Below are 24420 nucleotides of genomic sequence, written 5' to 3'. Positions count from 1 at the left end.
AGCGCTGCAGTATGTTCCGCCAATGGTTTAGCGTCATTGAATGTCCGCTGCGGTGATTCATGTGTCATAATGCTGTGGGCGTAGTTCTGTTGGCGTAACAGTGTGGGTTTGGATACCGCCAGTTTATCACTGACCTTTGGGCTGGCGGACTTGTGTGTGTAGCTGTATAGTGACGGATTGCTATGTGTGGGTCATAATATGGGTGGCGGTAATCCACTGTGGCGGCAGTATGTTGGCGGCAGACAGCATGGCGGTAAGTGGGATTTACCGCCAATGTCATAATGAGGGCCATAATGTTAGACTATTATACACGTTTCCTAACCGGTCCTCAAAATCTACCTTCTCCTCTGCTTAAACAACATCCTACAACACCAGTGCCTGCTCCTCAAACATCTCAAGAGGTGGATCAGTATCAACCAGAAGAGCCACAACTGCTGCAGCAGTTCTTGGATGTGCCATCCAGGTAGATACTTCTTACAATACACAAATGCCAATGAGGGTGAAATATACCCAACTGACCTGCCAACACCCAATTGACCTCAAGATCCACAACTGCTGCAGTAGTTCTTGGATGTGCCATCCAGGTAGATACTTCTGATGATTACCAATACACAAATGCCAAAGAGGGTGAAATACACCCAACTGACCTGCAGTTGGGAGATGAATGGGGTGATTACATTTTCCCAATTCACAATTACAAACCCACCAATGTCACCACTAATGGATTCACTGCCTGATGACTTTGGCAGATTTCATTCTTTGGTCAATAGAGCTGCCACAAGATTCAACCTTCCTGTGGCAGTAAAGAAAATTGACTGTTTCCTAAATTATTGCAACTAACCAGCTAAGAGGTCTGTCAAGCCAATCCGACAGTTGGGTCACATATGGAAAGAAGGTATAAAGCTTATGTAGACTCCAGCTACAAAAAATATAAATGCCCTAAAAAAATCACCAGTATGCCATCTGGTTCACCCTAAGAGAGGGATAATTATCATGCAGGTGGCACAGAGGAGATCCAGAAACCTAATGGCACCTTGTACTGCGCCACCAGGTCGGGAAGGCAGCAGAATGGATACGGCAGGGAAAAGATTGTCCTATATGCCCGCTTTGTCTATAAGGGCTGTTAGTTCCACGGCAGTGTAGGCAGGTGTGACTGACAGATAAGGTATGATATAACTCTGTATGTGTAAAAGCTGCTGGAGGATAAAAACAAGAAGAGAAATCTTCAGCGACACTGATAGATTCAGCAATGGATGTGTCAAACACAGATTTCAGACAGATTGCATTGTGTTGGTGGTGCAGAAAGGATGGCTGAGAGACACCTCTTTCAGGGTGCAGGTGCCAAAGATCCAATATCAAATCATGGACATGCCTTTTGATGGTGAATGGTTGTTTCAAAAGCATCTGAATATGACACATCAAGGTATCAAAAAAGAAACAGCCAGTTAGGAGTTTTGCAGCAATGTGGACTTCAGTCCTTTCAAGGAAGAGGCAGAGCACAGTCATACCAAAGATGCTATCAAAGCTATCTCTACATTACCGTCAGGACTATCCTCTACGCTGACAACCATCATACTCCTGTAGACAACTACAGCATACAGGCACTGGATACCAAAGAATGCAGTGCCAGAACATCAGGCCCTTTAGCCGACATAATATCTACCTTCTACAACATTTGGGAGGCAGTCACTGTAGGCAAATGGGTACTTGACCTTATCCAGTATGGTCATACACTGGCATTCGTTCAACATCCTTTCCTACAATTCGAGGAAGCTGGTTCCTATTAGTAATTTTGAGTACTTCCCTTTGGCCTTCATTCTGCACCCAGAATCTATACCAAATATGCAGTATGGCTCCAGTGGCAACCCACCTTGGATGTCTAAGACATCTAGTATATCCTTAACTAGTTGATTGGATGATTGAAAGCTCAAACATACAATCTACTAACAACTTAATCAGTGTCTGTATCCAACTTTTAAAGGCCTTAAACTTTCAGTTGAACAAACCCAAGTTGTGTTTGTTCCTGTCAAGCAGGATTCATTTTTTAGATTTCATAATAAATACAAGCATTAAAGCATTTCCATCATAGGAAAGACAAATGGCTGTTTTATAAGTGGGAGGCAGAAAGAAACAAAAGTACTCCTCCTCAGGAGACTACTAGGCATGGTGTCTTAGACAGTGCTAAGACTGTACATAAGGGCTATACAAGAATAGTTGGACAGACAATGGGCACAGATATTCACTTCCTTTGATTACAAGGTAAAGGAAACAATAAAAACAAAACAAGTACTTTCCTGATGGACAGCATAGTAAACAGGTATGTTCAGGTCCTACCTTCCTTCAACCAAAACATCACCTATTGGTCACCACCAATGTCTCAATGGAAGGATGGGGAGCACACCTCCAAGAGATATCAAAAAAGGACACCGGACACCGCAAGAAAAGAGCCTGCTTATAAATGTGCTTGAAATCATAGCAGTCCTCCAAAGTCATTTTATGGGAGGAAAGGTTTCACTTTCTTCAGTGGAGAGAGATGGTACTAGGCTGTGTTTATTTTATTGCCAATATGTTCCTTGAGGGCGATGTCAGTGTCCAGGATGAATCTGAGTGACATGATATTGGGTGAAAGTTAGGATTCAAATTTGTTCAGGTATGTTTTATTGAACCAGGTCTGGGTTTGTTTTTGCCTGTGTTTAGTGAATATTATGAATTCTGTCTTGGTCGAGGTTAGCTTCAGATAGGTCCTGGACGTCCAAGTCTGAAAGCTGTGCTGTCAGTGTTTGAGATGTATATATAAAGCAGAGGAGACTTTCAAGTACAGTTGTATACTGTACTCATATGATGTATTTTAATGCTCTTATCAGTGAGTTGAGTCCTGTGGTGCTCCATATTGAGATCTCAAATGACAGGGACAAGATGGAACCCTGAGGTACTCCGCAGGTTATAAGAATCTTATAGTACCTGGAGGTGCCCATATGAAAAAACTGGTGTTGGTTGGGTAAATAGGAGGAGAACCAGTCCAGTCAAAGACATTGCAAGCGAATCCCATTGAGACTTCATGGCACAAATGATGATTAGATGATCATCAGTGTGTAAGACAGCTGAGAAGTATAGCAATATCTGGAGGCAGGGGTGAACTTTAGCTTTAATGAGTATTGAATTGTACATGATTTGGAATATTGCTGTGGCAAGGGACAGTCGGATATGTGGAGGTGAGCAAACATAGCTTTAATCAAGAAGATGGGTCAGTGACAGGAGCAGAGAGGAACCTGTCCAACCAGCTCCATCTTTACCCGCAACTGCCACCACATCTATCTATCTGCGATACACGCCACCCTCAAATTTACATACAATGCATTCTAACAAGAGCAGAGGTTTCTCATTACAGTCATCCATCCATCCATCAACCACCACACATGCAGGTCAGATGTCAGAGTTTCTGCCTCCATGCTGTAGCATTACCTGAAGCCGAATTCGTAGTCATACAGGAGATGGTTGATGTTAATGTGATCTTTGGTGTAGGCTGCTTTTTTAGGTACCTTGACAGATGAGTGATGGGTCTGTAGGTGACTGGACATTGTGGGGGTCATTCTGACCTTGGCGGTCCATGACCGCCATGGCGGAGGGCGGCGGAAGCACCGCCAACAGGCTGGCGGTGCTTCCTGGGCGATTCTGACCGCGGCGGTAAAGCCGCGGTCAGAAAAGGGGAGCAGGCGGTTTCCCGCCTGATTCCCGCTGGCCCAGGGAATCCACCATGGCGGCGCTGCTTGCAGCACCGCCATGGGGATTCCGAGCGCCTTCCCGCCAGCCTGTTTCTGGCGGTGTCCACCGCCGGAACCAGGATGGCGGGAACGGCTGCCGTGGGGCCCCTGGGGGCCCCTGCACTGCCCATGCCACTGGCATGGGCAGTGCAGGGGCCCCCTAACAGGGCCCCACAAAGATTTTCACTGTCTGCTGTGCAGACAGTGAAAATCGCGACGGGTGCCACTGCACCCGTCGCACCCCTTCAACTCCGCCGGCTCCATTCCGAGCCGGCTTCATTGTTGAAGGGGCTGTCCCGCTGGGCCGGCCGGCGGTCTTCTGGCGGTCGCCCGCCGGCCCAGCGGGAAAGCCGGAATGGCCGCTGCGGTCTTTCGGCTGGAACCGCTTGGTGGGCGGCGACCGCCGACCGCCGCGGTCAGAATGACCGCCTGTATGTTGTAAGTTGTCTTGACTTCTCTTATATGGTCATAATAGTGGCCAAATAAAGATGTTATGATGATGATGACAGGATCATCAGGGTCTAGTGTAAATTTCTTCAAGAAGGGGATATCTGGCCTGTATTTAATGCTTTTGGGAATGTGCCCTGAATGAGGGAGGCAATGACGATAGTGAGCAGAGGTGAGAACATTTCTCCAGACATGGCTTTGCTGAAGCATGAGGGTAAGACATCATTTGCATAGGAGGTAGCTTGTAGGTAGATGAGGATTTTGGAGTGGTATGAGCAGTGGTAAACTCAATGACAACGGTGTTGTTGGTGGGGCTATCATTGACTGGAGTGTCGTCAACGGTGCTTGTGCCATTGATGGTTCAATTTCCCACGAGCAACCAAAGAGTCCGTAGTCTGTCTTTTTATCAATGGTGACTTTGACTGTGACTTTACTCCTTGTGGGCTAGCATGTGGTTTCCTCACCTTCAGAGGCACAGACAAAGGTTTGTCGATGGCTGTCATTGGTGATGTCGTTGATGGTCTCACCGCTGATGGTGGGACCACCTTCACTTTTTTAGTGAACGGAGATGATGGTGGAGGCATAGACTTTGGAGAATATCTTTTTTCTTTGCTCTTTTTCTAGGGAAGATTTACTCTAGACTATTTTTAGAGCTTTTTTTGTCTTTTTCCCTCATGTTCTTCTGAGGAGGATTCCTTAGACCTCAATTCGGCCTTTGAGAATTCAGGAGTATCAGGCTTTCCTTTTTCACTTCTTTTCCACAGATTTATAGGAACTCGCCTCAAATTCATCCCCTGAAGAGGGTTGTTCGAAGCTTTATGTTTTTTAATCCATCTGAGAAGTCTCTCGTCACTGGTGTTGAGGCTCTTGGCAGAGAATGTTCTGCAGATTTTGCAGTCTTTGGCTTTGTGACCCGGATAGATAAGTAAATACATATCTTGTGTGGGTCATCAGAAAAAACTTTAATTTCCCACAGTAATCACAGATTTAAAAAGACTTCTCTTAGACTTTTCAATTGTTGCCATTTTTCAGGGACCGTATGTCAGAAGTACACCAAAACCCCAAGAAAAGTTTGAATGTTCACTTAGCTGTAGTTGAAGCAAGAGCAAAGCTTTGGAGCTCCCTTCTATACGAAGGTGTGAGGACTTCTGGAGGGGAGAGGAAGAGAGCACTCTCACCACATTGGCCAACATTTGGTCCTTTAGAATGAGGTGGATGAGCTAACAAAGTGGCCACTGCCAAAGGCGTTTTCAGCTTACGTGCCTTGTACTGCTATTTTAAAGTTGCAGAACGACTTCCACTTCGACAACATGGATGATTCAATCATGTGAAGCTATGAAAGATACACACCCTGGAGAATCACAGCTACAAGTAACTTGTTCTGCTGTTTCCTTTGTATGGTGTTTTCCCATTACCACAGTAAGTGCCTGAATTACCCAGTAGAAATTCTCAAGACATTGATCTTCTCACTTATATTAAATGTCTTCACTCTGTCTCTACTTCTGGACTTCTCAGTTTACCAGGTTATGCAAATATAATTATGTATGATACTGATATCTGGAATTTTTGCATTCTTAGAAACTTTTAACTTTCTTGCCCCTCATGCCATTTAGTAATAATAGCATACTTGCTGATTACTGAGCAACACAGTCATATCATTTATAGCATTCAGACTTATCTTATATCGAACTTCTGTATCTTAATGTAGCCTTCAAATCAATTTCCATTGTATCTCAATTCAGAATATTATTTAAAAACGTTCCACACAGTTCTGTGTATTTATTCTTTAGCTTAGTAACAGTTTGGTGTTAACTTAATTTTCTTTCTTTCAGGGGCATACAGCTGACAGTCCTGAGATGCTGATTTCCCAATCATACTGTGGCAGTGAAATAAGCAGTTGTATAGAAAATGGGATTTCAAGGTAAAATGGACTTGTGGGAAAATATTAATTGACATGACTGCTGCTTATTTCCAACAAACTGATGTGATAGTTGCTTGCCATCTTTACATTACATTGGGGAATGTGATGGTTAGTCACAAGTATGACATGTCATTCAAGATGATCCAGTTTGTAAAACATAACTTATTGCAATCAAATTATACTTATGTTAGAGAAAATACCTACCGTGCTGTCTAGTCCAAGAGTTATCATCATCAGAAAAAATATGATTGCAAAGAATGTTGAACCCATCATGTTAGCAATGGCCTCGGGATATGTGATGAAGAGAAGGCTTGGACCTGAGAACCGTTACAAAATGGGATATTAGATAGGCAAAACCATTTTCAAATGTGCTTGTGTATTTTATCTAACATTTTCAAGAAAACCTTAGACCTACTGTCCCAGTTTTTGTCACAAGTCTTTCAAATGCTTTATTATCAGAACAATGGTCAAGTTGCAGTGTATTGGCCTTCTATAACATGTAAAAGTACGTGTCAAGCAGCTAATTTAAGAAATTGGTCACTAGCTTGTAAATGGAGTAACAAGGAAATGGAAACGAGCTTCAGGTAAATCACACCTCCTACGGTCCCCAGGAGATTTCTCGATAGAGGGTTGCCTTTAAAATGGAATACAAAAGTAGAGGAACTGAAAAATTGTGGAATTCTAAACTCTATGAAAATATAATACAAAATAAGACAACAGAGTTAACCATGCAATAGTCTGGCAGAATCTAAATCTTGAGGAATAGTATGGTTACATCCACTAATGATCAGGTGTACAAAGAAAGCAAAATAAATAAAGCAATGTTAACATTCAATGTATTATTTAGCCAGTGACCTTAAGTATATTTCAAAATAGAAGAGGAGCAAAATACTATCTACAATTCGAGACGTATGTTGAGTCACAGGAATTGACACTAAAGGCCATTCTCAATCCAGTGAGTATCAAAAAGCCTTCATACCAGATGGACGACCAGGAAATCACACTGACATTTCTAAACCTTAATGGACGAAGAGTGCTCATAATATTAGTGGTTATTGTTTAACTATCAGTCAGAGTGTATGCTACAGTTACACTTTTATGTCGCCAAAAATACCTCCTGGAGGAAGAAGCTGGGCAGTTGATCCGTGCATATACTTATTTGAATATGTAGTTCCCAGTAACTGACCAATCATAAATCTAGTTTTGAAGTACTTATCATTTCTCAAGAGAGATGTTAAAAACCATGGGAACACACATTTACACCGACGTTGTGCATTAATTTAAGACTAATAGCATAGATACGAAGGGCATTCTACTAGGTCAGAATCAGTTCAATTACAGTAAGATGCTCATTGGCCCAACTCAACTTCTAGTCTATAACACTTGCTCAGAGATTTTTGTCAACAGAATGTTCTTAATTAATTTCAGATTATATTGAACACACCTTTATCTTTTGCCACATCTTCTACTTCCACATCTCGCATTTCAGCCATGTACCCCAGTACTGTGAAAATTACAAAACCAGACAGGAAGCTGGTCAGACAGTTCACCACACTGGTTACAATTGCATCTCTGAAAGGCATAAAGTGAGCACATAATTGGAAAGAGCATGGAGCATGTCTGTGTAAGTTACATACTGAGCTTATATGATAAAAAAGTCGACAACATGACGTGTGTGAGGTTTATGTAGGTTTGGTGGTAGATTCTCTGTAAATCCTCTCCAAGTAGTTTTACTGGAATATGCTGCGTGTATTATTACAATTATTGCAATATAATTAATAACGCTTAAGTGAAGTTAATAAAAGTGATATAACTATGACATGCGGTGAGTGTGCAGAGCTGGAAAGAAGGAACCTGGGTGCAAGGTATGAGATTTTTGGATTTGAGACATTGTCTACAATATCCTTTGATACATTGGTACATTATTATCTGGTGAGGAAAAGGGAACAATTTGAAAAATATAATTGAAAACCTAGCAATCTGTCTTTATCCCTCTGCTGAAGAATTAAGGAGAGACAGATCCAACTCAGAGGAAAAGTGTATTAACTATTCAGGGCAGTTAAGAACTGAAATCTTGCAGAAATAGCTGGGTGTTCACACCACTACTGAAAAAGGATAGTATTACTTTAGTGCTACCAAGTTGCGTTTTAATGACTAATGTAGGGACAGGTGTGAACCATTGTTCCGACATAGCAATCAAAACATTTTGTGATACTGTTTGTGTTCTGCGTCTGGTTTGTGGGTATTGCCATATTGACTGTGACTTTTGCAGTATTTGTCCTGGCTGCTGTTCTCGGTCTGTCAGTAGCTATTAACTCCATAGCATGAATCATCCTAATCTGAGGTGTCACTGCTACAGTCTGTTACTGTGAATCCAAAGGCAAGACTGGGGCAGTGTTTCTGTTTATACAACATACTTCACTAGTTCCTACACCCTGCTCAGATTTACATATTAGTCCCCAGCTCATGCATGCGAGTAGATGCATCACTTTCTCGTATTACACTGTGCCCAGTTCATGCTCATAATGAGATTTTGTTCATGCCTGATGTAAAATAAGGTCCGGGCCGGCAGGGTCCAGATCACATGGAAATTTGGTGTGTGGATAATCAGAGACAATGTGTTTGGGCAGATGAGGACATGTTTTTGGATGTATCATTCATTCGGAATCTGAAAAGACCTTTGCTGGTCCAATCTTTACTCGGCATTTGTTGTGGCACCCAAGAATGAATTTCTTGGATAGCTATTTTGATGGGGGGGGGGCATAAAGGCATTTCATAAAGATGGTATGGCCCATTATAGAGTGATTGAGGAGCAGGTGAGGCACTAAATCTTTCAGTGTGTGGCATTCACACTTGATTTCCGCTTTATTCAAAGAGAGTATGTAAAATCCATCTGCTATCTTTCTCTTCTAGGGTCCACATAAAGTAAAGATTGAAGATTTGGTAATGTGCATCTCGCAGAGATTATGTTACCGTATGTACATCAAGTGATGGCTATATAGGAGCCAGTATACCCTAAGATCTTCAGGAACAAAATAATTAAAAAAATATGAGTGAAAATCTTAATGCACGTCAAGCTTGTGATTGCAGAAGTTACCTGGTATTTCCCCCTCAATGAATAGAGAAGCAAAGCTTGTTTCACTGAACCAAGGTTGAAGAGAAATAATTGAAATGTGTAGCTAGTTTTCGTCTAGGGTACCTGGTTTTGAAACTGCATTTAAAAACAGTTTCATCTCTAGATTTAGTCACTGTGTAAATTGTAACTTCTCTTCACCTGTGATTTAATTAGGTAGGTTTTGCTTCAAAATGTATTATGAGGAGATAACAGTTGGCTCTTATAATTACATGACTGATACAGGATTGACATGTTACCTATTACTGGGCCTATTACAAACACAGCTGAATTGTTCTATGCTCCCCCAAGGCTGGTACTCAGCGTTGCACCTGAGTGTAGTGAGATGACCTTGACCACTTTGCATTTTATCCAAACAAAATGGACTTTACAAACTCACGATGATCCGAACGCATAAGTAGTGTAATTTTGTTGTGAAGTCTATGCAGTCTCTTACCTGATTGTGGCAAAGAAATAATGATCTTCTATATATACGCTTTATTTGTTGTGATGCATGTGTTAATCCTCTAATAATTGTTTACCTGTAACAGTTGTTATGAAATGGGTTGTAACTGGCTAGCGCTAAGAGGACTCCAAATCCAGGGCCGAGTGAAAAAAAGATCTGTGCTGCTGCATCAACCCAAACCTGTCAATTAAAACAAAAGAATTACACTAAATGAAGATCACAGACCTCGTTCTTATGTGCATTAGTTAATGATGTCAGCAATTTTTGTCAGCATTCTGAGGCAACCAAATGAAACATGCAATACTGACAAAGCATTAAAAATGTTAAATACATTTTGCAAATCACCCTTGTTATTATCCATCGGGAGTTTGAAACAAATGCACATGCCATATTGTGCTTTATTCACTTCTAAAGCACAAGGAGATTTCTGTGGTTGTGCAACATTTAGCGAGTCTTTGGGTCATGAGCAAATTAAAATGGAAAAAAATAACAGGAGCAATAGTATGGTAAAGCACACAGTGTTCCATTCCCATGGCCTCAAAGTGATGTTGGTTGTCTGGGAATGCCTCATGCCACTCTAGTGTGTCCATCAAAGACTGAGGTATGAAGGTTCCTGGGATGATATATATATTTGTTTCAAAATTCATAAGTATAGGTCCACCCCACATTAACAAAATAACAAATTCTTAGTATAGATCCGTTTTTTTTTCTTCTGTTATTACTTAAATATATAAAATCGTCTTGCCAGTCAAATACAAACACTTCTTAATACAAGTGTTACACAAAAAAATGTATAATTAATAATCCTATCAAACAATTCCAGTATTCCTATTTATCAATTTTTTCAATCCTTTTCAAATGACTGTTGTTCAGATATTACTGAAAGTTTATTGAACCACCAATTAGATCAAGCTGTGAAACCTCACTTGGTTTTAATCATGACCAGATGTAAATGAATTTGAGCTTGAGTCGATATTTTTTGCGGCATCCTAACACTTCTTCAGCACTCTTGTATATACAGTTGTCTTATATTTGACTAAAAGAGATACAGGATAAAGGAATTACAATAAAAACATATAAATAGAAAAACATTGATGTAGAAAAACGATTTAAATTCTGTAGTCAAACAATCCCTTTTAATTTCTATTTAAAAGGAACATTCAATTCCTCTCCCAAGTGTCATCTAAAAAACACATACATATAAAGAGTTTTGTACCTAATTAGGTGGATCTAACATCAGCGACTCAAACACAACCTTAAAAATATGCATCTAAAGTTCCATCTATTTTCAAAAGCATAACTTATTACCAAAATGAGCATATTGCAGATTTTTATTAATCATGCAAACTTTTCATAAACTGAGTTCAGATACCCACAGTACATGATTGGAAAATAATACTACTCATAACTTTTTCTTAACGAACGAATGTAAACAAGTTCTAAACTTCAGCATTGTGACGTTTTCACAGAAATTCATTACAATTAAATTACTGATTATATAATCATGATATTATTATATACATAATCTTTCTGGTTACATATCACTCAATCAGTAAAGTAATCTATACCTCAAAGCCTAAAACATTTAATTAAAAATGGCACAATCTGAATCTTGAATATTCAACTATCTCATCAGTACCCTTTATGTGCAAGAGGAATTGATTTTCACAAACAGTATACAACATCAATTCAAGCACAAGGGAATTTAAATATTGATATCTGCCTCTGCATAGGAAAATTACGACTCCCACACAGAAAGTTATTATAGGTATAGTTACGAATCCCGTAAGAACAACCTACTATTAGATCAAGTGCAGACACAGCTCATATTTACGTCTATTATATTCATCATTCAATTCAAAATCTTAAGTCCAAATCCATTTGATTGATCACACTTTAAAGATAATGATAACAATTATAAACAAGAAAAAATAAGATTCAAATTACATTCTAATTCTTTCAAATATTTAAATTCCTATCCCACAATGACACTAGGCTACAAGGTTCTTACCTATCACTCATAGAGATATCACACACAAGGGTGGCTTTTCATTTCAGCATTTCAACAGTCTAAGACACTCCTTAATGATGTAGTACCATTTGACATTAAATAGCACCAGGAAGAAAGCTAGAAAATTAGTAGTCAAAATGAAACAATTAACTACCTTTACTATCAAGCATTGGATTCAATTATTCTCCATATAGCACACTAACAATTATGATATTCCCCGCTTTAGCTGACTTTGTTATTGTGACGTTATTTTCTTCAAATCCCCTTTAAATGGTTCATTCAGGTGCCTCCTCTTATAGTATTCCCAACCAATGTGGCATCTTTCACTACAAATAGAGATTGAAAGGGGTTGTGTGACTACAGAATTTAAATTGTTTTTGAATATTGATTTTTTTCTGCTTATATTTTTTGTATTCTAATTCCTTTATCCTATATTGATTTTAGTCTACTTTAAGATGACTGCACATACAGGAACCCTGAAGAAGTGACAGGATGCTGCTAAACACGTGTCAGCTCAAGCTAAAATTCATATAGATCTGGTCATGATAAAAACTGAGTGAGGTTTCACCACTAGATCTAATTGCTGGTTCAATAACGTTTCTGGGATATCTGATCAATAATAATTTGAAAAATATTGTAAAAATTAATACATAGGAGTACTGTAAATTGTTTGATAGGGTTGTAAATTATAAAGCCTTTTTTATGAAACACTTGTTTTAGGAACAATTGTATTTGATTAGCAATGAGATTTTATATATTTGTGTAATAAAAGAATGACGAAAATTACATGGATTTGTTCTAAGAATTTCTTATTCATTTTTCATGCAAGGTGGACCTAAAGGTATGAATTTTGTTAAATTGTTTGCTCCCATTTTGTGACACAAGTAACTATTGATGTGATTGGAAAGGTTAATGACCTCAAAGGGTTTGAGCAGCGCAAGGTCAGTTCATCGAAATAATCTTCCTCTTGCTATTATGATACATTTATGTTGCTCAGGTTCTTGCAGGTCTTTGCAGATTACTATGTGTTGTGATATTCTATCTATGAGAGCGATCGAAGGTTTGATTTATAAAGGATTACCTACTGTCCTTCAGAAAACTTGGAAATAGTTTAAAATCATTGGCCTATTTGTCTGGACATGTTATGCTATGTTATGTTATCAGGAGGGTTTGTAAAGCGTCCCGAGGGGTAGCCAGGCACTGGAGACAGTGTGAAAGTTGTTTACTGGTTGTTAGTTGAAGAGCCAGGTCTTTAGAATCTTGTGGAATTCTAGAAATAAGGAGGGGCACTTATGTGTGAGGGGGGTTGTTCAAAGTTTTGGGGGGGAGGTTAGGAGAAGCCTAGACCTTCTGTTCTGCTTTTGCAGATGCGAGGGGTGTTTGCAAGAGAGAGTGAGGCAAACCTTAGGTGTCTGGTGGGCTGGTGAATTGGAGGTGGCAATTGAGGTAGGCGGTCCAAAATTGTGAAGTACCTTGTATGCATGCGTGAGGAGTTTAAATTGACAGCGCTTGTGTATTGGCACCCAATGGAGGTCTGTGAGGTGAAGTGTGATGTGGGTGCACTGTGGGAGATCCAAGATGAGTCTAGCAGCAGCATTCGTTCGTTCGTTCGTTCGTTCGTTCGTTACTTTATTTCGGCAAATATTGCCATAAAAGTCAGGACAGGAAATAAATACGACATACATAAATACATTATACAATAAAATATAAGATACAATACATACAGTTGGCAAGAAGTATATGGATGTCCCCATGATTAAGCAGTATCATTAAGTGTATAAAAATATAAATAACAATTTATAAAATAATTAAAAAACAGAACTAAGAGGAAAGAAAAAAAAAAAAAAAAAAAAAAAAGGATTTCGACTTGTCGATAAAACAGTGCATCATATACCTTTGCAAGGAGGGGGATGAGCGGGCCACCTGACAAAGCGTTACAATTTGTGACCAAGTCGATTCCTGATAAGGTACACATTATATAGGAATCTGCTTGTGCCAAACACCACTAGTTGTGAAGTATTGGACTGAAATATGCGCACTGCTTCTTTATAGGATCTGACCCCCACATATTTACAAACGGGTTTGATCCACCGATCCCTTGGTTTCTTGTATACTGGGCAAAAGAAGAGTAAATGAACAACGTCTTCTTTAGCCCCTAAGGTACAGAGAGTGCAGAGTTCACATCCTTTTACCCCTCCCCAATTGCATGTGTAAGCATTAATCTGTAAGACCCCGTACCTAAACTGTAAATAAAGTGTTTTTGCCAGAGGAGGGCCGACCTCATCCAAAAATTGTTCGAATTTAGGTGTATCTTTTATGTTTAAAAAATTCAAAGTCAGAGTACCAATCGATGAACTATGCAATAGCTCTCCGTTGACATAAGACCAAAAAGTGTCCTTTACATTTTTCCTGGTACATGTTGTCATGTTCTGTGGAGCTTCCCATAGGTGTGATAAACCTAATCTCTCGTACCACTTAGATACATATTTTAACCAAGGGGTATTCATATGTCCATCTATCTGAGTTAGTTCAGTCAGTCCGTTCTTGTAATCACTCAACTCCGGGGTTACCCATAGCCTGACCCAATACAGCAATGGTCTTAATAATGCTTGATAGTCTGCTCTTTTAAGATTAATATCAAGGAAAACAGGGACTAGGGGGGTTCTTGTCGGTATTTTAAGTAGCCTTCGTACAAAATGGTTTTCCGTTTTTCCAAAGTTGTTATTGCAATGGAATCCCCAGAGTTCAGCGCCATAAAGGGCGGTCGATTGGGCCTTTGCTTTATATACTTCCAGTGCTGGTGAGATTGCTTTAGAGTAACTGGCTCCGTGTATTTTTAAAATAGGCATTGAGTTTTGTTTAAGGGCTAGGATGCTTTTATCCATCTGCCCTTTCCAGGACAGGTTACTATCCAGCATCATCCCCAGATAATTGAAACTCCCTACCTGTTCCAGTTTTTGGTTATCCAAGGACAGATTATTCCTGAGGGATTTCTTGGAGTTTATTGACATATACTTTGTTTTGGTAGGATTTATTTCTAGCCCCTTCCCCACGCAATACTTCTGGAAAGAATCCACCAAATTCTGTAAACCTCTCGGAGTTTGAGAAATGAGGATGGTGTCATCGGCAAATAGTAGTGCCGTAACCGGCTCGCCACCTAGCTTCGGTGAGTCATGTACACAATCCCTTAAATAGATTGGAATATCATTAACATATAGTGAGAAAAGTGTAGGAGCTAACACGCAGCCTTGGCGCACACCACGGTCTACAGGTATGGCCCTTGAGGTCTCACCTTCTTTACCCCACCTAATTTTTGCATAGTTCCCTGTGTGAAGCTTGATAAGTTCTTTAAGTAGTTCCCCAGGGACCGCCATGTTTCTTAATGTAGACCACAACAAATTGCGAGGAACAAGGTCAAAGGCGGCCCTTAGATCCATGAATGCCACATGGAGGCTACCCTTCCTTATGTTTATATACTTCCAACAGATGCACATGAACCTAAACACCTGGTCAACCGTACTTACTTTTATTCTAAAGCCAGCCTGATATTTGGTTAATATTTTAGTCTCTTCAATCCAATCTAAAAGCCTGTTTAAAATATGTCTGGCATATATCTTTTGAAATGAGTCTATCAAACTTATTGGGCGGTAATTACTTGGATCATAGCGATCACCTTTTTTAAAAATTGTCATAATTTCTGCCCCTTTCCAGGAATCGGGGATTGGTGTGCCTGCCACAATGGAATTACTCAAGTAATTTATGTAAGGCCCCCACACATCCACATCATATTTTAGAAGATCTCCGGGGATTTTATCAGGGCCTGGGGCTTTGCCCAATTTCACAGCTAATAAAACCTTATTAGTTTCTTCTAAACTAAAGGTTAATGGAGCAACACTTATCTCTGAATTTGTCTCATGGTACTCAAAGGGCAAATTCTCCTGTTTGTTAGCATAGAGCTTAGTGAAGTGGTCGCACCAAGTATTTTCATCTAGGAAAATATCCTTTGTTGATCTGCCCTGCTTATTTCCATTAGCGATTAAGTTCCAGAACATACTCTGATCCCGTAGCTTAGCTGCATTCAAGAGATCCTCCCAGAAGTTTTCATCCCATGTTTTTTTAGCTTGGGCCAGCATTTTTTTGTGGGCTAGTCTATTGTTTTTTATATCCAAGCTGTTCCCGGATTTTACTGCCTGGATTAGTCTTGATTTTGCTATACGACAGTCTTTATTATACCATGGGTTCGCTGCCTCAAGATCATTCCGTTTCCTATTACCATTTTTTTTATAGATTTTGCTCAATAGTGGGGTTAATGCGTCTACCAGCTTAAGATGTATGTCAAGCACACCTTGTGTTCCCACTAATGCTGTCTGAAGGCCTCCTACCGTGTCAGTAAATACATTGTATATATTTATCAGCGTTATTTCAGTTCCCAAGATATAGGGCCATCTTAGGGCACGCCTGTTATTAGTTACCTCTAGTTCCGCGACCGTGGTATTTAATAGGGTCTCTTCTTTGGATTTAATAATGAATGATTGAGAATCCAGCCATAGTAGGAGGGGAAAGTGATCACTCTCCGTCCTAAGGTCTATCTTGAAATCGGTTATTTGGTCCCATATATTCCGGGTAGCCATTACAAAATCTATATGGGATCTGAAATTTCTCTTAAAATAGGTTGGGGCTGCTGGTCTGTCTGAGCGAAATCGACCATTACAGGCCCTTAGGTCATGCGCCACAGTCAACTGTAAAATCTGTAAGGCGGCTTTTGTGCCTTTAGCTGCACTTACGGATTTTAAGGGCAGGATGTCATTAGCAGCATCTTGATCGTCAAATAATTTTTCCAACCCCGGGATAGGCTCATATTTACAGTTAAAATCTCCACCAACTAACACCTTTGCATTATCTCCTAATGAGTCTAGAACGGAGTCCAAGAGTTCTACTACCTCTGATTCCTTGTTAGAAGGGAACGGTCTGTTATATATATTTATTAGATGTATAGTTTCTTTCCCTCTTGTTTTGATTTTAAGGCCTAGTAGGTCCGGGGAGGGGATGGGTAGCGGGGTGACATCTATTTCTAGGGTCACTTTAACCCAGATGACCAGTCCTCCTGAGGCTCTCCCTCTAGTTGATGGAATGGCATGGGAACAATAGGTTTTATACCCCAGCCTATGGGGGGTTTCTACAATCCAAGTTTCTTGTAGGAGTATGATGTCGTAGTTCTCAATATAGGAGCACCATACCACATCCTCAAGGTTCCTTGCTAAGCCAGCTATGTTCCATGATATCAATCTAATACTTGATTTTCCTTTTACACAGGGAGGATCTAATACTGTAAGTAGGTTGTCTTTTTCTGTAACATCCTCCAGCTCAACTAAGGGGTTTGGCTCTTTATCTTGGTTGTAGTTTTTACTAGTGTCTTTACTAGTGTCTTTACCCTCCATGGTCACTGAGAGGCACTTATCCGGTACACCCAAACTAGTTGTCTTACTTAAAATAGAATAAGGGGATTTAACGTTGCCTACCAATTTAACTGTCTTTGTATTTCTGGGACTCGAGGGTACTATAAGTTCCGGTTCAAGATCTTCTATACTCTGTTTTTGTTCCCACGTCTGGGTGTATACTAACGTTTCTGTGATGGGATCCCCTGCTCGTGGGAGTCAATCGTTTTCGTCCAAAGTGCTCAGTACCGAGAAGGTATTTCCAGTTGGGGTATAAGAGCTAGTGTTTCTTCTAATAGTCAAGGGTCTGTGTTTTTTAGAAGGTTCTGATGTACTGGCTAAGTGTCGATAAAAATAACCCAGAGGATGCACACCCACGTCAGATTCCTTTATATCCAAGGAGGCTGCTCTAAGAAGGACAGTCGCAACATGTTGAGGGTGCCTAAAATTGACAATTACACAGTCTCCCTTACATTTTTTCCTTGCGTTTCCGATCCATGGTATCCGTCTAGTAGACAGTATTTGATCGGATAGATGTGGGGGGAAACCACAATTTTTGTTTAACCAGGCAACTGATTTCCGTTTGAGAGAATCATGTGATTCCTCACGGAAGTTCACTGCTGTTGGGTCTAAGGGAGGAATGTTCGTAAGGACTATGACATAGGGTTCACAATCAGGTGGAAGGTTAATAAAATTTGGTCTGTTCACAGGAGTAGTGTTCCTCACAATATTAGATGCAGCTGCTTTCATATGAGGGGTGCTATCCACCATACTTGGTGGCTCCCTATATTCAGGTAAACGTGGCATCTGTGCTTCAACCAATTGTTCAGGGTTGCCGGATTGGACGGATAGCTCAGACTGTTTCATAGTCTGTTCCATATACATTTTGTCTAAAAGTCCACCCAACCTAGATACCTCCGTAGATAGTAATTCAATCTTTTCCATAAGAGGTTTAGTCATATGGACTAGTTTTTCCTCAAATAGCTTAGCGATGTGACCCAAGAGAACACCATTCACATCGTCCTTGTTAATTGTAATCCCATTTTCAGCTACATTACTTCTATGACCATATTCTATCATTGGTTCTATTGTTGGTTTGAGATGAGTGTTACCCCGCTTGGATAGCATTTTTCTGCATTTTCTAACAGCTCTCTTAGGGGGAGAGTGAGACGATGCAGGCTCACTCGGGGGCTCCAATGGGACTTGATTTGGTGGCTCTAAAACTAAGGGTAAAGCTGCTGAGTTTTCCAAAGGGAAAGCTTCAATATTAAGGGGGTCCATCATAACAGAACCGCTACCATTGTTTACAGGAGAAAACATTTCTGGGGTGGACTCCTTCCCTAAGGACTTCCTTCTATCAGTGTTTATCTTGCTCACCATTTTAACCAGGTAATTATCCAGGGTGGAAATATTCTTAGCCATTCTACACCGCCTTCACGAATATGACGACCACTACTAGTTTTTGATAAATACTAGACTGTCTAGTTTTACGGCCCTGCACTTCACAGAACTTTTATATCGTTTACAAAGTATAGGGCCTCTACATATATCAGCAATAACACAGAACAGCAAGTGTATAACACCCAGAAGACACAATGAATTAATTTAAATGGAGCCCAGGTATACAACTTACTAAAACGTTATCAGATTCAATAAAAACAATTACAATTAATTGCTTAGTGAACTTGCTCAACCCGACCCCTTCTGGCCCCCTAACGGCTCCCTAACGGACTCACAATGGCCTGTCCTTTGCCCGACCCCGCTCAGCCAGGGGCAGGATCAGTTTGATATCACCTTCGGGCGTGTGAGATCCGTTTGTTCTGCTTCCGTGGTGCTAGGGGACCTGGCTAAAGTAGTCCCGTCCTGGTCCGTCAACGCTCCTCCCACACAGCGGTCGCAACGTCGGGCGGCGGCGGGGGGGAGACGTGGAGGTCAGCAGAGGGAACAAAAGGGACAGCACCCCCCGAGGACCACAAGGGCACACAGGTATGCTGCACGATACAGGTGTAATTAAATTACAGCAATAATATGTCTGTGACCAGATATTAAAGAGGGGTGGCCCAGCCCAGCCTCTTCCTGTCGAGGACGGGCGAAGGACGGGCCCGCCCTTGGCCCGGGCTTCGCCCGGGCGCCGCCCGCGCGCGTCCCGCGGTTGCGGGCGCGCTGTGAGGTTAAGAAGGGCTTCCCGCCCTATCAGCAGCTGAGGCTGGCTCCGACAATGTTTAAAGGGCTCCCGCCCAGGAAAGAAGTTGTGCGCGTCCCGCGGTTGCGGGCGCGCTGTGAGGTTAAGAAGGGCTTCCCACCCTATCAGCAGCTGAGGCTGGCTCCGACAATGTTTAAAGGGCTCCCGCCCAGGAAAGAAGTTGTGCGCGTCCCGCGGTTGCGGGCGCGCTGTGAGGTTAAGAAGGGCTTCCCGCCCTATCAGCAGCTGAGGCTGGCTCCGACAATGTTTAAAGGGCTCCCGCCCAGGAAAGAAGTTGTGCGCGTCCCGCGGTTGCGGGCGCGCTGTGAGGTTAAGAAGGGCTTCCCGCCCTATCAGCAGCTGAGGCTGGCTCCGACAATGTTTAAAGGGCTCCCGCCCAGGAAAGAAGTTGTGCAGCATTCTGTATGGTGTGAAGATGGTGGAGGAGGTGGTTGGAGATTCTGGCATAAAGCGCTTTGTGGTAGTCAAGCCTGCTGATAACTACGGCTTGAGTGATGGTATGTCTGGTGCTCTTGGGAATCCATCTGAAATGTTTTTGATGATGTGTAGTAATTGGAAGCAGGAGGAGCTGACTATGTTCACTTAAGCAGACATGTTGAGTTTGTCATCTAAAATGATTCCTAGGTTACGTGCATAGTTGGAAAGTGACGGTTTTGAATGGAGCTCTGATGGCCAACAGGTGGAGTCCCAGGGGGAGTTCTTGTTCCTGAAGATCAGCACTTTGTCTTCGGGGAGCTGGTTCTCATCCATTCTGCTATGTGGTTAATGCATTTGGTTAAGTTAGATCTGGTAATGGGAGATTAGTTTAACAGAGCGAAAGAGCTGGGTGTCATTGATGTAGAAGATGATGGAGATGCTGTGAGATCTGATATCTGCGAGTGGTGTCATGTAAACTTTGAACAGGGTGGGGGCTGAGGGATGATTCTTGAAGGACTCTGGAGCTCTGGAGATCATGTCCTTGTTCTCTGGTGTGTAAGGGGGGCTCTGGCAAGCTATGGTCTCCTTGAGAGATTAACATTTTGATGAGGTTGTAGTGTGAAATGGTGTTGAATGCTGCTAAGAGGTCCAGCAGTATGTGGAAAGTGGTTTCTCTCAGGGTTGAGAAGGGTGCAGATCTCAGCTGTGGTAGCAATGAGTGCTGCCTCTGTACTGTGATAGCTAGGAAAGCCAGATTGTGATCGGCCGTGAAGATTGTGGAGTTCCAGGTGGCTGGTGAGTTGCTGGTTAATTGCTTTCTCTATCACTTTTTCTATGTATGGTAGTAGGCAGATGGGCCAGAATTTGCTCAGTTTATTTAGGTCAGCCAATGTTTTTTAAGCTGCTTTTTCTGTTGCTAATTACCACTTGCTTCACCTCACTCAGTTCCATTCATCTTGGAGTCCTTAGATTCACCATGTTGGTGAAGCTGTTGCATAATCTTCAGGTGGTGAGTGCGCTTATGAATGCTGTATGTCTAACTTTGCAAACATAGCTAGATTGTTGCCTATTTAATATCATTGTGTGATGCCTTTTTCACAGCAGGTTGTGAGCAGCGCTTAGAACATTACGTATTCCAGTGTTTCTCCCTTTGTAATCCCCTCTCCCTTATTTCCCCAGGGCCTGATTCCAAGTGATTGTGTCACTAATATAAGTACCAAGAATCCTAGGCTTCAGGACGCCTTGAGATTATCTTCTTGGATTCCAGTCCTACCTAAGGTCATGACAGTATGCCAGGCCAATAGCTTTTTCAAGTGGTAGTTATGAGGCAACTGTGTTGCAAGTCATAGGAATTTACAACAAGAACTAAGAACTGATAAAGCCAAAAGGCCATTCTTTGAGTCAGTTGGATCAGTTAGAATGTAGGACCTCTCCCCTGGCGTTCAGCAGCAGTTAATAATCAATTAGGTACTGTTGATTACTCTCCCTCTCAGGATAACAAGACCTGCCTCTTTGGTACCAAATAACCAGGGGTCACATATAGCACCTCTTGAAAAATAGTCAGGTCATCAGAAGCACTTTTTGTCCGTTCTTTGAAATGACAATTGCATTTTTCAGCACAGACCCTCCATGTTTTTTTTACAGGTGTTATGCTTTCTTATTTGTTCAAGGATGCCTTGAACTGGGCTACACCATTGATCTTAAAAATGAATCTTGTTTATTGAGTTATGATTTTTTTGTCTTGCTTTTGGAGGTGGGGCTTGTGAGAGATGACAGATTAAACAAGAGGCCCATCTGAGGTTACTAGAAATACAAAAATGTTCTCATAAATTGATATTCTACCCCTAGAATATCCTGTTTCAAAGATATTTATTTATGGCTTCATGAACAGATAAAACAACTCCAGCATATTTCTATCATGGGTTAAGAGAGCATCTCAAAGAAATATTGGCTATGGAGGTTAACAGACCACCTATTGCTGCTGCTCTTATTGACCTGGTTCTGCAGATTTAAACACAATTAGCTAACAATAGCAAAGAAAAGAGTCTAGAAACTCATTGCTACAATGTGTACTTTATTCTGCAACATCTTCACCTCCAGTCCCCAGGGGTTCAGCAGAAGAACCAATGCAGATTGATACCATCAGAAGACAGCTTAGTTCTGAGAAATGGATTCAAGAGACTACCAAGATCATCATTGTCTTTGTTGCTGGCCATCTAGAATTTGTTACCTTTTACATCATCTCTGCACCATCCTTTAGTATCATCAAGAGTTTCCCAACTTAATTTTGTGAGAAAGGGGCAGAACAATTACAACACCATCAACCTCATGATTGTAATATAGACATAGTTCCAGTAGCCATGATTTCCCATAGGCACATATATGTTCTCATTCAAAAAAAAGAGAAAGAATGCAGAGCTATGGGTTAGAAGTACTAAGAGTCTGTTTGCAAAAAATGATTGCAGATTGCTGTCTGACTTTTTGTGAATGCACTCTGATTTTGCCTAAAGTAACCTATTCATTAGGTCGCAATGCAACAATAACCATTTGCAGGGTGGCAGAAAAACCTGCCCAATGATAATAATTAGGCAGGTTGCAAAACCGTCAGGGGGAGCAGACGTTGGTGCCCTGGGCAAAGGCATACATGTCCACGACTGCCAACACGATTCCCAAAGGGGAAGAAGTACCAAGGTTACCATTCCCCCTTTGCACATCAATTACCACCTCCTTTGAAGTTTCCGTAACTAATCAATGATTTGAAAATGGAATAGTGGTTACAAACTATTGACACCTTGCAGACCGAATCACATTTTGGAAGGAATACTCCATTTACCTCACCTATAAAATTGCGATTTGGTATGGGTTGCGAATTGTGAAATGGGTTGGTATATTTGAAAAAGACATTTTACATTTATAAACCCTGTGATTTTTGCAAATTGCAATGTTTGCAAAAGCCAAATACCTTCATTGATGTCTCCTTCATACAAGAAAATCTGGCTAAAATGTTTATGTAACGCTCCGCTTCCCCAGCGGGAGGACCAATATTCTTGTAGCTAAGTTCCGCTGAGAACCGTGCCCCTGCATCAGCTATGGAAAATTGAACCTTATAAATATATGGATGAGGCATCAATTACTTGTCATCTTAGATAACATACTTTCTGCTAAATGTTTTACAAAGTTAGACCTTTGTGGTGCCTACAGTTTAGTTCGCATGCTTGTTGGTGATGAATTGAACACAACATTTAACACTAATTGAGGTCATTACGAGTACGTAGTAATGCAGTTTGTTGTCTACAATGAACATGCTGCCTTCCAACATTTTGACATTAATATCCTTTCTGGCATCTTGTATTTTTGAGCTATCTAAGTAGATGATATCCTCATCTGTTCCATCTTCCTCTCAGAATACCAACAGAATTTAAAAGAAGTCCTTCAATGACTCAAGACAAAATCGCTTATACGCTAAATTATCGAAATGTCACTTACATAGGCAACAATGAGGAAAAAGAAGAGCCTGCACCCCAGAATCTGAAAGAAGTGCAACGTTTTGTTGAATTTCTCAAGTTTTACAGACACATTATTGTTGGAAAATGGGTTATTGGTAAGGGCAGGTAAGTACCTACACTTAGCAATAGGCCACTAACCTCCACTTAGGTCCAGTTAGGTCTCAGTAAATTAAACCCAGCTCAACCTTTGGTAGCTTGGCAACAAGCGACAAGGCATAACTTAGGAGACAGAGTGTAAAGCATTCCAATATCACAAAACAGTAATTAAATAAAACACAGGAAACAGTTTAAAAATCCAAAATCAGTTTATGAAAATAGGAAATATTTGCAGCTTTCAAATGAAACAAAAACGTATAAAATCGGATAAGGGGAACCGGAGATATGAATTTTGAAATAATTATTGCTTTCTAGCTCGTAGAAACAAAAAGCTCCAATCTGGTCATCTGATCGCACCTAGACTGTGGAAAAGTCAAAGTTAAGGCCGACCGCGATGGAGCCCGGCTCGGATACAGCCCGCGGGAGGCTTCGGTCAAATGTTTACCTTAGGACTTAGTCGTTTTTCTGAAGATTTTCTTCAGCGGGACGAACCTGCCAGTCCAATCCGACCTCCTGGAAGTCTTCCTCGGATACACGTCGCGGGAGCCCTCAGTGGAGATTTTTACCTTCGGACTTAGTCGTTTTTTTGAGGTGAAAATCCTTCAACCAGGACAAACCTGGATCTTGATCCGTGTCCTTGGAGCCCTCCTCGGATACGCTGGCTGGGAGGTCCCGGTCAACTTCCTACGTTCGGACTTAGGAGGTCATTCCAACCCTGGCGGTCGGTGTTAAAGCGGCAGCCAACCCGCCAACAGACAGGCGGTAAAAAAAATGGAATTCTGACCCTGGCGGGAACCGCCAACACAGCCCGCCACTTTAACACTCCGACCGCCACGGCGGGACAAACAAACAGCGCGGCGGTCACCGCCAACAGACAGGCGGCAGACAATGTACCGCCCACACTATCACGACCCAGCAATCCGCCACCTTTTCCAGGGCGGGAGCCCCGCCGATAAAAACACGGCGGAAACAGACTACGAACGGGAAAACGCTCACCTCTATACACTCCACGAGGAATCTGGACAGCACGGAACCCGAATTAAAC

At 41.4% G+C, this 24420-nt stretch overlaps 1 protein-coding gene across 1 annotated transcript in view; it reads right to left on the bottom strand.

The window, feature by feature from the left end:
- LOC138265155 (sodium-dependent serotonin transporter-like) overlaps positions 1-24420 on the bottom strand; it is a 590345-nt gene that overhangs the window by 233099 nt on the left and 332826 nt on the right. The window contains exons 6-8 of the mRNA XM_069212703.1: positions 9784-9887; positions 7574-7701; positions 6334-6446 (exon numbers count right to left, since the gene is read on the bottom strand). Of these exons, the coding sequence (XP_069068804.1) occupies positions 6334-6446; positions 7574-7701; positions 9784-9887 (345 nt within the window). The remainder of the gene's footprint in view (positions 1-6333; positions 6447-7573; positions 7702-9783; positions 9888-24420) is intronic.

The sequence above is a fragment of the Pleurodeles waltl genome, chromosome 11 (genome assembly GCF_031143425.1).
Source record: "Pleurodeles waltl isolate 20211129_DDA chromosome 11, aPleWal1.hap1.20221129, whole genome shotgun sequence".
Classification (NCBI taxonomy): Eukaryota; Metazoa; Chordata; class Amphibia; order Caudata; family Salamandridae; genus Pleurodeles; species Pleurodeles waltl.
The sequence above is the reverse complement of the archived record's forward strand: the minus strand, read 5'-3'. Positions and strand labels throughout refer to the sequence as shown.